The sequence below is a fragment of the Cryphonectria parasitica genome (assembly GCF_011745365.1).
Source record: "Cryphonectria parasitica EP155 unplaced genomic scaffold M406scaffold_9, whole genome shotgun sequence".
Taxonomy (NCBI): Eukaryota; Fungi; Ascomycota; class Sordariomycetes; order Diaporthales; family Cryphonectriaceae; genus Cryphonectria; species Cryphonectria parasitica.
Genome location: NW_024468917.1, coordinates 1,330,546 through 1,344,918, shown reverse-complemented (window position 1 = coordinate 1,344,918; position 14,373 = coordinate 1,330,546). Strand labels below are relative to the sequence as shown.

Sequence of the window (14,373 nt, the reverse complement as noted above, 5' to 3'; positions counted from 1 at the left end):
ACTGATCTGACAACGGTCCTAGTTCATGGAAGTAACCGCTGCTACCTTTCTAGCAAAAATCCAAGCGTGACTCTTTGGCCTCATTTAAAACCGCGCCCACGATTCCGCTTGCTAAAGCTACTAAACCCGCCACGGCCCCGATTGTTACCTCCTCCACCCCCACGAGAACCACCTTGCTGAGACCCTCCGGCAGCTTGAGACCGAAGCTCGCCCTGGCCCGCCTTGGGGACCTTTCTCCCATTCCGCAGAGGGTAGTCCTTACCTCCCTGCCGCAGAGGAGGAGGGATGGGGCGAGAATCATCAGGCCAGGGGTTCCGGTCGCGTCGAGGATAGCGGTTGTTTGTGTTTTGCTGGGGCTGCTGCCGCTTCTTGGGATTCGACGGGCCTGCTGCAGATATTGCTGGGGGGCCACCAAAGCTGATGTTGGACGCGATTTGGATCTTGCCCATGGGCTTCTGAGCGGGCCTAGCCGCGGTACCTCGTACAAGAGCATCCGCGTGATCCTCGTCATCACTCTCTTCGAAGAAAATATGTGACTGTGGCTTGATGCTGCGACCGGGAATCACGGGCGCCGAGATGGTTGGTGGAGGAGGGAGGGGGTTCCTGTACGCGAGAGCTTCCTCGTTGCTTGCGGGGTCGATGTACAGAGAGGCGACCGAATAAGTCCAGATCTTGGTGGGAGGGACACTGAGGTCTGCAAGGCCACAATCTCCACCATAGTGGCCCTCTTCCCCGCAGCAGTAACAGAAAATAGGCAGCGACTTGACCTTTTTGACCTTGCCTGGCTGGGGCCGGTAGACCTGCCAGAGGCTGGTGCAGTTCTGCTCCGAATGGTCATGGCCCTCGCAGACGGCGCACTCCATTGTGACTTCGCCTGGGGCTGCCGCAAGCTTCTCTGAGCACTTTGCTTTGGTATGCCCAAGCTTTCTGCACTTGCTACACCGTTGGCGTGTTGGGCACTCGTAATTGAAGTGTGGACCGGAACAGAACTTGCATTTGGCCTCGGGGCAGCTTGTTGTGGAATGGCCGGCCTGGGCGCAGGTGAGGCAGAAGACCGCGTTGTCTGGAACTTCAGGGTAGTAATGGTGTCGCTGGTCGAGTTCGGCTTGAGGGACTGATATCTCCTCTGGGGCAGTAGCGGCGGCGTCCATCTCGACATCACTGGCTTGGTCTTCGTCAACCTCGCCATCCTCCTTCTCGACCGTGGTGTCTTGTGTCTGCTGAGCAGCAGCGTGATCGCTTGAAACTACTTCAGATCCATTGTTGGCATCGTTGGGTTGGACTGGATTGTCCGAAGTGACATTGGGCTGTTGTTGCCGTTTGGTCTCTTTCGCTTTGGCTTCCTTAGCCTGCTTTTTGGCCAGGTTCTTGGCCATCTTTTTTGGGTCAGGTTTGAAGTCACCTGCAAAGTCTCGCAAGCGGCTGGTTTCGGGGTCCTTCAGATGCTTCTTTGCAGTGGTGTGCATGAGCTGAGGCATGTCAGGTGTGATATCGCCCTCCAGCCGCCTCATAAATGCCTTCTTCAAGAAACTCGGTGCGAGGCCGACCTTTTCTATATTTTCCTGGTTCTGGGCCACAAACGCCTCACACCACTTGTCTAGGATGGATTCAAATATTTCCAACCAGGTAGTGCCCACGACATATTCAGACTTGATAGGATTCACAGTCCACAGCAGGTCTCGTTTGTTGACAGGCGCAACGGTCTCTGCCTCACCGGCTTGGATAGCCTGCACAAGCCCGTCGCGCTGATGTGGCGTTAAGGGATTGTATATCAACAAGTCGGGATTGCCACCTTGCTGCTCTGAGCCTTGAGCACCTGTACCGAAAGAAGTACGCAGCCCGGGTACCCCAGAAGTTGGCCGGGTTGGTTGTGAGCGTGCGTCGGGGGATCTGGAGCCTTGACCATCGCTTGGACTCGAAGTCGATCTCTTCTCAGTTCTTGGTGAACTGATCTCTCCCTCATCGACGCTCGTCGGTGTATGGCCATCTGCACTGCTGAGCGAGGAACCCTTCCTAGCTTTCTTGCGAGGAGGCAGGTCCTCTTCAGCCTGTTCTTCTTGTCCTTGGTCCTGCACTGCGTCGACTATTGGGCGCTTGCCCGTCGCTGCTGGCGATGTCTCCCCTCTCGCAACAGGCTTTACAGCCTCTCCAGCACCCTCTGGCAGTGTTCCGTCGCCTGGGGTCAAAACATCATTGGCGGCCGTCATCTCCGCCCCTCCGTCGACTGTCACCTCTGCGTCGGCCATTCTCATCAATCAAGGCGGGGCGTTGTCTCTGGCGGCTCTCCTTGAATGTGGTCTGGTTTATGTGGCCTTCGCATCGGCTCCGCTGGTTTCGTGGCCCCCCCTCTGAAGCTTTTCCCGCCTCGGCCCCACTGGTCTGTAATTAGATTGGGGCCCCTATCTTGGACAATACGAGTCTTGACAAGTCGCAGATATGCCCCTCAATATTCCATGCCTGGGGTAGGTCGAGGTGAAATGAGATGTGCACACTGGTGTGTGGTAAATGGTAGACACTGATGATATTGACACAAAATGAGAGGACTGTGGCCTGAGGTGGGACGAGACCCTTGGACAATTCACCAGAGTGGTTAAGCGGGTTGGCGGGGTGTGGTGATTCCAGCCTAGTGAAGAGGTAAAATCCTTGGACAAAGACCTATGCCGCGTGATAGATCGTACAGCTGGTTTCTTAAGTCATAAAGGAAGTTATGGAGACCAGAGGGCGAAGCAGCTGGAGGTGGTCGTCTTGGCGGGAGAGATATGCAATGCAGAGATGGGCCTCTTGATGAAGTTTTTGAGAAACGCGTCGTTGCCAAAAAGTTGTTACCAGTCTGATCAGCTATCCCATTTTCGAGGTGGACCCTGCACCTTTGGGGACATGGAGGTGGCGATAGCACTAAGGCATGGAGCTACCTGTTATTGGCATACAAATTACATGAATGGGTCAGGTAACAGTGGAGACGTCACATAACAGATGAGCTACAGAGGAGTCCGCGGACCAAAGAGGGCCCAGGGATATGGATTAGCGGTTCAGTGTTGCAGCAGAGGTGCAGGTGGCAGGCTGGAGCTGGAGGTGCAGTGCATCGGGACAGGCGAGCCGCTCCAAGGTTCGGAAGTCTAGACACTTTGGACACGCAGGGCCCTTGTCTTTCTTCAACATCCAAACATCATATCTCCACGTCACTGTTTTCAAAGACAGTCACGAGGTTCCTTCAACTGATCAGTTCCTGCCTCTGATCCTTTGTTGGCCTGGCTTGACTCTGTACAGCCAAAACACCATTCCCTTAATTGTCCATTGCTACTGTGTGAGTTGTTTTTGGCCTTCTTCCTTCTTCTGACAATGGCGGTGACATGAACACAACAACCATCCCCCCCTCCTCCCTCTTTGCAAAGCATAGCCAGCCGGGTCCTGTCTGACCTTCTCCCCTGACCTGACCAGCACACCGTGCCCACATTGGACCCAGGGCCTGTGTGGCTCACAGAGATCTGGCGATGTGCAGCACGGGCTGAATCCGGTCTGGGACGAGGACCCAATAAACCAAGGCATATCTGGATCCTGTCCCCCCAATGAGCAAGACATACACACCCACATCCTCTCTTCTTTGAGACAACATCAACCCTTCCCCTGCTTGTGATCTATCCAGCTCATTTGGTTATGCCAGAGAATGTCTGTCGGCTGACCTAGACTGCTCGCTCTTCTAGCCATCTTTTCTGAATCGATACTGTTTTATCTCTTTCACCAACCCGAACGAACCCCTTCGCGACAGACCAGTGCAACAGCTCGACGGGACAACTCCAAACCCGAACGTACCTAGCTCAGCACAAGAAAGACCGACTTGAGTCTCAGCATCCCGATCGAGTATTGCCACGCTGCCACACCTTCCCTCCCCCTCACCTCCCGCCCGTCCGCCCGGCCGGACGACCAACAGCCCTTCCCAGCGATTCACGACAACACCGTCAAGCTGTCTTCCCCAATCCTCCTCCAGCGTACCGTCTCCTACGACGCGGGCACCAACAATCCGCGTCGAGGAAGTGTGTACAAAATGGCGGAAGAACAGAATTCGGCCCGTAGGAGGAGGTCCAGTTCGATCCTCCAGGTGTATCACGAGCCTCTCGAGCCTGTCGAGCAGCTCAGCGATCGCGCTGCTTTGCCCAATGGCAACGCAAACTGGGTGAATGCAAAAGGTGAGGAAGACTTTTGAAGAAAAGAAGGAGAGAAAAAAAACCCCCCAGCAGCCTTGAAGAAGAGGTGTGGGGCAGGGGGAGGAAGATCTCCCTTGGGGTCGTCGAATACAACTTGCCACGAGGCGCACCTTCTTTTCCATGAAGACGGGAGCTAATTGTCAAAACATTTATAGGGGCGTGGACGATTCACTTCCTCCTGATCATGTGCCTGAAGATCTTCTACGATATCATCCCCGGCGTGTCACAGGAGACCTCCTGGACGCTGACGAATATTTCGTACATGGCCGGATCCTACCTTATGTTCCACTACGTCCGAGGCATACCATTTGAGTTCAATGCAGGGGCCTACGACAACTTGAACATGTGGGAGCAGATCGACGATGGCGCGCAGTACACCCCGGCCAAGAAGTTTCTGCTGAGCGTACCGATTGTGCTTTTCCTCCTCAGCACGCACTATACCCACTACGACCTGGCTTACTTTACCATCAACTTCCTGGCGGTGCTGGCAGTTGTGATTCCCAAACTACCTTTCGTGAGTATCTTGCATGCAAATGAACGCGAAGCTGAGCAGAATAGATGAATGCAAGAGACTGACAGCGCATTTTACAGAGTCACCGAATGCGGTTTGGGATCTTCTCCGGCGTACCGGACGAGGAATAGGACTTGGTTCCCGCGGTCAAGATCGGGCGTTTGGCTTTGCGATTTCTTTGGAGATTGGAGTTGCTTGGAGTTGTGACAAAAAGCGCAGCCTGCTGAACACGAGGGGTTTCTATACCAGCTTCGAATCGAGACTAGGAAGAAGGTCTTCTGCCAAGTTCAGGACAGTGTCGTGCAAACGATACGAATCCCTTTCAGGCCGAGGCTTCACGCCGACTTTTCGTTTCTGGCTCACCCATACTTGTCTCTGATGCTATGCAGTTTGTGTTGCTGACCTGGACGGCTCGTGTCTCAAGGGTTCAAGCTACACGGGGCACCTGGCTGGTGGTGAAAAGTGGTTTCTTGCTTGTTGGGGCGGGGGGCTATCAATCTGATGGATGCGCAGGGCGAGGCGTCGGATCATAAAACTGACAGGGTCAGGCAGGTTCAACTTCAACCATGGAATACAAGATGCAATATTTCTACCTGTGTCCTACAACTCACTGTTGCCCTTAGCATGCACCGTTGTCAACCCCTAGACTCACCTGGTCCTGAACTCAGCAGCGTATTGATAAAGCCGTTGTCAATACTATCAATCAAGGCCTGTTTAACTGGACTAGACGACCATTGTCGACTTATCATCATCTATCATCTATCGCATACGTAGGTTGATTGGTACTGGGTGGTTGTAAGTTCCATAGGCGCAGTTCTTAGGGAGAACCTCTCGGCATGGGTTCAGGTTCAACGCACCGTTTCGCCAAGCTCGCAACCTTCTCACCCCCCGAGGTTGTGCTTTGCTTCTGCTGTAACGATATAGTTCTCGTAATGGCAGCCATAGCTCCTCGACCACGCAGACACAACGTGCCCTGGCCCTGCCATCCGAGCCAAGAACGGCTGTGACGGAAGGGGGGGCCCACATCGGAGAAGCGTCGGACGGGAAGCACCATGCCCGACGTCATTCCCTCACCCTTGTTTCCTTACCTTTTATAGCCGGCCTCGGTGATGGTCAAGGGTAGTCTAGGAGGACTGGCTTGGTGAGTTGTCAGAAGGCGCAGTCTCCCTCGCTCTCGCCCTGTGTGTATGTGGGTAAGTAAAGTCTGTCTGAACGCAGAGGTGACCCCTTTCCGTTGAGATCACACTTTCTACATTCAGCTTCCTCGATGATCCCTCGGAGGTCCGCGGTCGCTACGGGACATCTTACTGCGAAGTGGTGGTGTGCGGCGATAACGAGCTCGCTTAGACCTGGGCGCACATCCATCATCAACATCAACGCGTTGACAGCCAGGAGCTCCTCCTCCTCCTCCGCCTCGTCGTCATCATCTTCGACCTTTTCCTACATTACCTGCTCGAGCACCCGCCCGTCTTCCCTCCTCGTCCGCCCATCTTCTCACACACAACTATTTTACCACCAACACCAACACCAACAGCAGAGAAACTTCAGCGTCACGGCAGCCGCCAAGATGCAGGAGAACGTGCCCAAGCTGTACCCCAACCCGGAGACGGGGGCCAAGGTGACGGACTACTCCGTTGCGCACTCGACGCCGCTGCCAGAATGGCTCGCGAGATATCACCAGTGGGGCTGTGAGGAGACCAAGGTCCCTAATTTCTTGATCTCGACGTATCAGGCGCAGATGTTGATCTTTCTGGCGAGGATTGTGGGTGCCAAGAAGGGTGAGGTTTATATGTGTATAAATATATGCATATGTCCCTTCTACTATCTTTCCTACCCCCCTTCCCTGCTCCCTCCTTCTCTCCTCCGTGTCGAGACGAAGATGATCCGGCTAACACGACGAGCGGGAAACAAGTGCTCGAGATCGGCGTCTACATCGGTTTCTCCGGCATGGTTTGGTCGCACGCTGTAGGGAAACAAGGCACCGTCGTTGGGCTGGAGCTCAGCGAGGAATACGCGGCCCTCGCGCGCAAAGGGTTCGCGGACAACGGCGTCGACAACGTGCAGGTCAAGACGGGCGATGCCGTCGCATCTCTCGAGACTCTTGCGCCCGCCGAGCCCTTCGACCTGATCTTTGTCGACGCCAACAAGGACGCCTACCCGCGGTACCTGGACATCATCCTTGCCCGGTCGCAGCCGGGCCAGCCTGATCGCCTGCTCCGACCGGGCGGGCTGATTGTGGCGGACAACGTGCTGCGTCGGGGGATCGTGGCGGATGCGAGCAGCACGAACCCGCATTATGCGACGGATGTGGAGAAGCACGGAGAGGCACAGAGCGTAACCTTTATGAAGGCGCTGCATGAGTTTAACGAGAAGCTGGCCGCGGAGCCTAGGCTGGAGTCGTTCCTTATGCCTCTCTTTGATGGGCTGGGGATGGCAAGGTTGAGGGATTAGTGGTTTCTTTTGTCTGGCCGTGGTGTTGAGAACGAGCTAGGTTATGTTATAGAGGCGAACGTGGTGGATGATGATGATGATGATGATGAACTGCCAATTGTCTACCTTGTTACACTCTACAGCCTCTCTGACTCAATACACAGGTTGATTCCCTTCCCTTTATATATATTCTATGCTTATCTCGTCAGGCCCATTTCTCCTCCTTCTCCTACGTACTCCTTCAACCGAGCTCTTCCCACCGCCTACCTCTAATGCCTTGACTGCACAGGCCTAATTATCAATGAAATCCGGCAAGGACCGTCTTTTGTACGGCCCTGCAGCCATAATAATCTTCTTCGTCTCCAGAGTGATCTCGAGTGCATTCCCTCGCTCCTATTCCGGGCTTCATAAGCAGCGACCGCCCCGATCCTGATGCGCGAGCCTTCAGTATTCCAAGTAGCAGTCACGGCGTCGCTGTTGTTCTTGAGGAGAAGGAGGGGAACGGCAGGGGTAAGACGACCTCCAGCCTGACAGGCGGCTCCTCATAACACAGGCAAGATGCGCACGTGCCATCGGGGTGGTGGTGGTGGTGGTGGTGATGGTGTCGCCGTCGAGAGGCCATGGCGACGCGAGGCCTTATCGCGACCATGACGTGACACGCGTCAGGGGTGGGGCTGCCGACGAGAGAGGGAGACGGTTTTGCAGTCGGAGAGGCGTTATCGAGGAAGCTGCACAGCGCGTCGTCGAATCTCTTTTCCTCCTCCACAACGGCGTCGAAGCTCACGCCCAGAGAGCTGGGCGAGAGTGGCTCCTGCAGCAACTGCGGCGCCGGCGGCAGCGGTCGGGGGAGGAGGATGCGGCCGAGGTGGTGCTGGGACTGGTTTGAGTCGGGGCTGCTGTCTTGTACGCTCAGGCGGGGTGTGAGGATCGCGGGACCTTGTCGATGGGTGGGATGGTTGTGGAGGGGACCGCCGCCTTGTTTTGTGGTCGCCTCGTGGTGCTCTGGCGGTTTTTGGTGCTGCAGCTGAAGTCTTGTGGATGATAATGATGCTATTCTCTAATCGTGTGGCTGGGCTTTTCCCCAGCGATCTCAACTGCGAGGGTTTGATCTGTCCGAGGAGGTCTTGTAGGCGGGTGTATCTTTCTTCTTCTGGTGGGCATGCACCGTTCATATCATCTCATCCTCGGTATTATCTTGCTGGGAGTTTGGAACGGAGAAGCTGGCCATTGCACTATGTCACTACTTTAGTTAGGGCTCGGACAGGATAGGTAATAAGTAGGTTTACAAGCAAGTCTTGTGATGGACCAGTAACTCGGAATGTTCAAAGTTTACGCTGTCATCGTCCTTTTCGGCGCACAGCAAGGAGCTTCTCAAAACATTGCTGCATGGCCTTGCCCATCAGTTCCTGCTCTTCCGGTGCCAATTGGCAGGACAAGAAAACCAGCATGGATAGATTACAGTGTTGCTATATATATTGTGTTAGCCCTTGTTGTGAGAGCTCTGGTGCTGTATATTCCTCTCGAAACCATGGTGGTGGGATACTATGTCATTCAGTGGTCGTAGGCCTGCCGCCTAGTTGAGCTCGAGTCCCAGTCTTAGTCCCAGCCTCTTCGTCCTGGATTGAATCTATAAGAACTGGAATCCCTCATTTAGAAAGGTCCCGTTTCATGGGCGGTAATCTTGAGAAGCTCCAAATTTACTGGTAAGGGGTTGAGATATTGAGAAAGGCCCTTGCTTCTAGGCTCTTTCTGTCCACAGATGATTCTAGCACCATCTGATGTGAGGACACACAAGCAGGGGCCAGGACCCCCCCCCCCCTCCTTCTTTTCTTTTCTTTTCTCTTTCTCTTCCGTCTTTTTCTTCTTCTTGCATGCTCCGCTTGATCTCAAGCTGGCAGGCGGACGACCACAATCACGGCGCGACTTCACACTTCGTCTTGTCTCGAGCGCCGTGGCCAAGCCAGGGCCAGCTCAGTCCGGAGCCTCCCAGTCGCAAACTACAGCAAAGTGGCCGAGGTGGCTGAGGTTGATGTCCCACATTGGCTGGTACATGGACACCATGCCGCCGGTTCGTACGAAGTTTCTTCTGCCCAGCGCAGATATGCGCCCGTCACCGGCTAGTATCACCTTTGCAGAATTTCCATCGTCCCGCGCAGATGATTTCTCGACCTCGTGAGCCCCGACAATCCACATGCCACTGCCGTCCCTCACCTCGTCAACCTTCATCTGGACACTTGCACCAGCTGGCCTGTCATACTCGGACGCCCCTTTTACCTGCACAAGCCAGTCGCGTACTTCCGCGGCCAGGCCGCCAGGGACGTACTTCGCACCTCGCCGCTGGGGAGAGAATGCATCGGGGAGGGGAGGACGATCTGCTGTGGTTTCTGTAGCTGCGTCTGTAGCTCTAAATCGCGGCGCAGCTCGGAAATTTGGGGGGTGACGGGCTGCAGGCTCGCTCGGCGAAGCTGGCTCCGAGTCCGTCATGGGGTGCTCCTGGTCTGTTGGGGGCTGTGACGGGCTCTTCTCGTGCTCATCTGCAGAAGGGGTGTGCGCCACCTCTGTAAGCCCGTCGTCCAAAGCCATTAGCTCATCTGAAATGACGCTGAAGACGAGGCTATCACCATCATGGGCAGGGTTGGAGTCCAGGTCGGGTGAGATGGACACCCGTCGGCGCTTTGGTGGCCGCTCAGCACCCTCCCCAGATAGTGACTTTGATGCCGAGGGGGAGTCAATCTCGATGGACTCATTGAGCGAGTGCTGGCTCAGAGCTTCTTCTTCATCTTCCCGAAACCCTGGTGAGATGGGCGATGTGTCGATAGCGTCGCTCTCGAACTGGGTTGCTCTGGGCCTGGCCGTTGCAGGCGCAGGAGTCGAGAAGAGGGGCAGCAGCTGCTGCTGGTGGCGAGTCTTCTGCCCGGGAGTTTCCGAGACATTGAACCGCGGGGTCGAGGCGAACTGGTGAGAGCCGCTCTGGCGTGTTGTCGGGGTTTGTTTCTGTGCTGATGGTGGTGGTGCCTGGCGTTTGGAGAGTAGAAAGGGTGGCTGTGCTGGGGTCTTGGGGATGAAGACTTAGCATGATGGGCTGGCATGATAAATGAAGTTTCATGACATCTTACCGATGGAGGAGCCATATTTGCTGTCCCTCGATTTCTTCAGGCTTCACGACAGGGCGCCAAGATGGGACGGGATTCCAGTGCTGGCTAAGCCCCATTCATTCACCTTACAAGTAGCATCACTGAGAGGACCACATGTACCTCTTGATCGAGCCAGCCCGAGGGCATCACATGGGTGGAGGAGATACCGCTGCCGTAATCACCACAAGCATCAGCGCAGACCTGGTGGCAAGGCCAGGCACGTCAGATCTTGTTCCTGAAGGGTACGAAAGATTTGAATGGGGAAGTCACGACGTGAGGTCGAGATCGCGTAGTTGTGCTTAGTCATCATTTCACACAAAGCAACCCAGCTCAGTAGCTCTTGCCATCTTCATCTCACCACTATTGCACTGTCTCTCTGTTCCCGATTTTGCGTTTGTCACTTGAGCAATGGACCACAAGTAAGCCACTCAGACAATGGTGAGGGCGAGGAATCCCCCCAGACTCGGCTCATCAGAACCTGGGTGAGAACTGTTGTCACTGTTACAATCCGTATCGTCTTACATTGATGACCAGCATGACCAAAGATCCTCAGCTGAGCAGTCTCGCTGCCTGTCTGCTCTGGACAACAAGAAGACTATGGATGCTTGATGCACCGTTGAGATTCCATGATCCATGATATCATCTCGTGGTCACCGCCTTGTGGGGTCCACGTGAACTCGCTCACCTGCCCAGGGTTTTCTTCTCCTGATAGACGCCCTCAATTCTGTTGCAGCATGCCTGTGATATCAGATATCAATGCAACCTCACGCAGACGTGGTAGGGGTATTCAGAAAGGGGAAGACGGGTGCAGATCAGCTTGCCCAACAGAAACCCTATCGAGGACGCTTTCGGGTACCAGTTCGCCAACGATTAACCACAAATTCCAACTAGAGAGAGAGAGGAAACGCAGGACCAAGACCCTCGGTGATCTCCTCAAGGGATCTTGATAAATGATATTAGGTTTCTGAAACCTACCTAGCCAGGAAGGGCGTGGGTACGCATCCGAGATGGCAAGCCTCGCTCGCACTCGTCTGGGACTTGCCAGAAGGATTCTGGTCGAGATGGGCTGACACACAAGACGGCTCAACGTTCTGCTCTGCACAGCGACAGCCGTTCAGCATGGCTCAGAATCCTTTTAAAACGCCCACCGGAAACTACGGAGCTTTGTGGAGTGTGGGGGCCGAGATCTACCCGCCGCCCTTCGTCGCCCGCGGGTCGGCCGAGGGAAGAGACGTCAAGTCAGCTCACCCTTTAATGAGCCTTCTGTCTTCCGGCTGGTAGATACGAGCCTCATTGGGAAGGTCATGGACACGAGAGAGAGAGAAAGATGGACCGTGAGACGGACCGAGGCTGACAATGCGAGATATGACATCTCTGAGATCTTTCGTTGATGCCTCCTGCACTAACAACTCATCTCGTGCTCAGCTCACCTTTGTCTGGGAGCGATGTATCATCGAGGAGAAGGGTGAAATGAGAGGGTGGTCAATCGAATCCCTAGGTGCTCGAATAGGTCGGGTCGTATCATCACCCTCCTTGAGGTCAATCGGTTGTAGGACGTGGCGAAGCCTTGCGTGCCGCCCTCACAAGAACAAGTTTTCCTTCTTGGAGGAAGAGAAAAAGGGAGAAAAATCAAGAAAGAGGCGTCTAAGCGAGGAGGCGAGGACACCACTCTGCATTCTTGTACAGCAGTATGTGCCGTCCCCTTTCGCTCTTGCGGCAACATTAGACGAGGGGAATTATCTTGAGAGGGTGCTCAGAACCCTTGATGGTGGTCACATCTCGGATCTGGGCGACAAACGTGACAGGTGCCCCTCTGACAGCCCGACCAATCCACGAGAACACCGGTAAGTTTGTCTCAACAATTTGCAGAATGATAGAGGATGAGGGGGTAAGAACGGACCTGTCATCGTGCCATCATAACCCCTTCCCCCCCTTGTGAGTGTCCCGGGCTGCAACCACCAAGGAAGCAACGTTGACGTGTCCCGTCACATGTGGTCTCACTTACCGATATTTCCTCCGCCCCAGCATGTCTCATTACTGTCCGTTGGATGCTCCCAGCAGGTACCCATGTTTGGTCGGCGGATACATGGCAGCGGTATCCAAGACTGCGGGGTCCTTGGACGATCGCTATTCCGCCCTTCTGTGCCACGGCCATCGTCGAGGAACACGATCCTCCCTCCAGCACAACAACGGAAACAAATCTCACGCCATCACCACCATCACCGCATTATTGAATCATCGTCAGCGTGATTTATGACAGCCATGTAGTGCGCTGCAAAGCAGCAGGTTGAGATCGACTCATCTGACGCGAGATCACAACCGACCATTGAATCTCGATAAAGAATTGAAAGGCCAGCGACTGGTCCTCCCAAGTCTGAAAAGTGGATCGGACGGAGCCTGTCAGTCATCACGTTGTCAGGTTCTATGTATATGCGTGTATCACAGACTCGATGGTCATGTGGAGAAGGAGGAGGGGTGCTTTGCTCAAAGGCAAAAACAGACGGACTCCGCGAAAACGAAACCTCAACTGCGGCCGGGTGAAGTCCCCATCAGTACATACAACATACTATGGGAGAGACGTCGGGAAACTTGGGGGCGGGCACTCACTCTGGTGTCAGCGCTACGCAGCGGTCACAAACATTACTTGAGAAGTGAGTGGGGCCGTGTGCAAATGTGAAAATTTTCCCAAAGCCCGTTCGTGTGGTGAGATGTGATATATCACAAAACGGCTGAGAAGGGCGCAAGCCCGGCCGTTTTCGGCTTTGGTTCCGAATGCTGGGGTTTGGACCAAATATGATCTGATCGAGGCGACTACACCAAGGGGCCCTCCATCCTGTCAGATCGCAGACGAAGAGCCGATCTTTGCTGCATGGAGACATGTGAAGGCCAGGGTGGTTGGGGTGTGGTGTGTGTGTGGAAAAGCCGGGCGAGTTGCCTCTTCTCGGAAGTCATTGACGAGCTAAGCCCGTCTTTTGAACACCCAGCAGCTCGGGGTTTGAAATCGAGCCCGCTCTGTCCACTGTGGGTATCGTCATCCACAGCACACAAAATAGATAACTACGCCGCTCGTCTCACCGGTCGACGGGTTCGTCTGAGCACGGTGTGCACCGCAACTCCTCCTCGGCGATATCTCCCCGACGCTCTTTTCCCACCCTTTCTACTTTCCAGTACCACATACAGCTCTCAAGGAAGATCATATGGTGTGCAACCCCTGAGGTTAAGTGAATGATGGCGGAAATTGTTCCGCAGCAGAAGCTGGTGCGGCTGGAGGGAAGGGAAAGAACCACTTCTCGGGACTGATAATCCTGCTGCCGTCGCACAAGCTGGGTCGTCATCCTGCAGACATTTCGGGATCTCAGAAGACTTTTGGTGAGAGGGGAGAGGGGGGTAGAGAGAAAGGGGGTCCCGGGGGGTCGGGGAGGGTGGTGGGTGAACGACTGGTGAGGCAGCCATGGGGCGGATGCCCACCGAACAGGACAGGACAGGGTAGTGTAACGAGGGGATAAAACGGGCGACCTGCCTGTCAACCCACCGAAGGGCAGATGCAAGTGTGAGATCCATTATGGCCTCCCCTATATACCACCTGGCATATGGAACCCCAAGGCCCAATCTTATCGGCCAGGACTGGTGGTGTCCCCCGGAGATATATTACACAAGCGGCCACCACCTATCTGCAAGATGTGAGACGATACGTCCGTGGGGTCGCATTCTGTAACCGACAACGGTGTGCACCAAAGTTTTTGGGTATCGGATCATTTGGCCAGTCGTCAGATCTCAAGAGAAACCTTTTTTGAAGAAAAAAGAAAAAGGGTTGGTTCACTTGGCGGAGACGCGTCCTATGAATCACAACGCCGGATATTGCGTAAATAGGGCACGCCATCGAGGGAGCACACACACAGAGGAGATGTTCTCTGTGTCTCCTCGATGACAATCATTCACTGCATGGTGTAGGCAGCCGTCCCACTCCCAAAGGGAGCATGTGCTGAGCCAGACCAGGCTCCGACTGGCGGCAACACCCTCAAGTGCACTCGTTGTGTTACTCGCCGCATGTATAAATGGTGATGCCATCATTCAGCCTATTTCTCCTACATTTATG

General features: G+C 54.7%; 4 protein-coding genes across 4 annotated transcripts; 2 read left to right on the top strand and 2 right to left on the bottom strand.

The window, feature by feature from the left end:
* Positions 1-80: 80 nt before the first annotated feature.
* Positions 81-2,246, bottom strand: M406DRAFT_334415 (uncharacterized protein; the record flags this gene model as incomplete). Its single annotated transcript, XM_040920935.1, has 2 exons — positions 81-1,816; positions 1,904-2,246. 2 exons carry the CDS (start codon positions 2,244-2,246, stop codon positions 81-83), a joined length of 2,079 nt encoding a protein of 692 aa, XP_040771776.1.
* A 936-nt stretch (positions 2,247-3,182) lies between these two features.
* M406DRAFT_296231 (uncharacterized protein) lies at positions 3,183-5,317 on the top strand. The gene is made up of 4 exons (XM_040919237.1): positions 3,183-3,304; positions 3,702-4,184; positions 4,358-4,716; positions 4,794-5,317. The coding sequence occupies exons 2-4, from the start codon at positions 4,043-4,045 to the stop codon at positions 4,842-4,844; spliced, it is 552 nt and encodes a 183-aa protein (XP_040771775.1). The 5' UTR covers positions 3,183-3,304; positions 3,702-4,042; the 3' UTR covers positions 4,845-5,317.
* Positions 5,318-6,143: 826 nt separating this feature from the next.
* On the top strand, positions 6,144-7,322 carry M406DRAFT_358344 (S-adenosyl-L-methionine-dependent methyltransferase). Its single transcript, XM_040923872.1, has 2 exons — positions 6,144-6,491; positions 6,626-7,322. Exons 1-2 carry the CDS (start codon positions 6,281-6,283, stop codon positions 7,162-7,164), a joined length of 750 nt encoding a protein of 249 aa, XP_040771774.1. The 5' UTR covers positions 6,144-6,280; the 3' UTR covers positions 7,165-7,322.
* Positions 7,323-9,114: 1,792 nt separating this feature from the next.
* On the bottom strand, positions 9,115-10,274 carry M406DRAFT_334412 (uncharacterized protein; the record flags this gene model as incomplete). The annotated part of the gene is made up of 2 exons (XM_040920934.1): positions 9,115-10,158; positions 10,260-10,274. 2 exons carry the CDS (start codon positions 10,272-10,274, stop codon positions 9,115-9,117), a joined length of 1,059 nt encoding a protein of 352 aa, XP_040771773.1.
* Positions 10,275-14,373: the final 4,099 nt, after the last annotated feature.

Coding starts and splice junctions, on each gene's coding strand:
- M406DRAFT_358344 (XM_040923872.1), top strand. CDS start 6,281: ATGCAGGAGAACGTGCCCAAGCTGTACCCCAACCCGGAGACGGGGGCC. Junction 6,492..6,625: donor GATTGTGGGTGCCAAGAAGG/GTGAGGTTTATA, acceptor GCGGGAAACAAG/TGCTCGAGATCGGCGTCTAC.
- M406DRAFT_296231 (XM_040919237.1), top strand. CDS start 4,043: ATGGCGGAAGAACAGAATTCGGCCCGTAGGAGGAGGTCCAGTTCGATC. Junction 4,185..4,357: donor AAACTGGGTGAATGCAAAAG/GTGAGGAAGACT, acceptor AAACATTTATAG/GGGCGTGGACGATTCACTTC. Junction 4,717..4,793: donor TGATTCCCAAACTACCTTTC/GTGAGTATCTTG, acceptor CGCATTTTACAG/AGTCACCGAATGCGGTTTGG.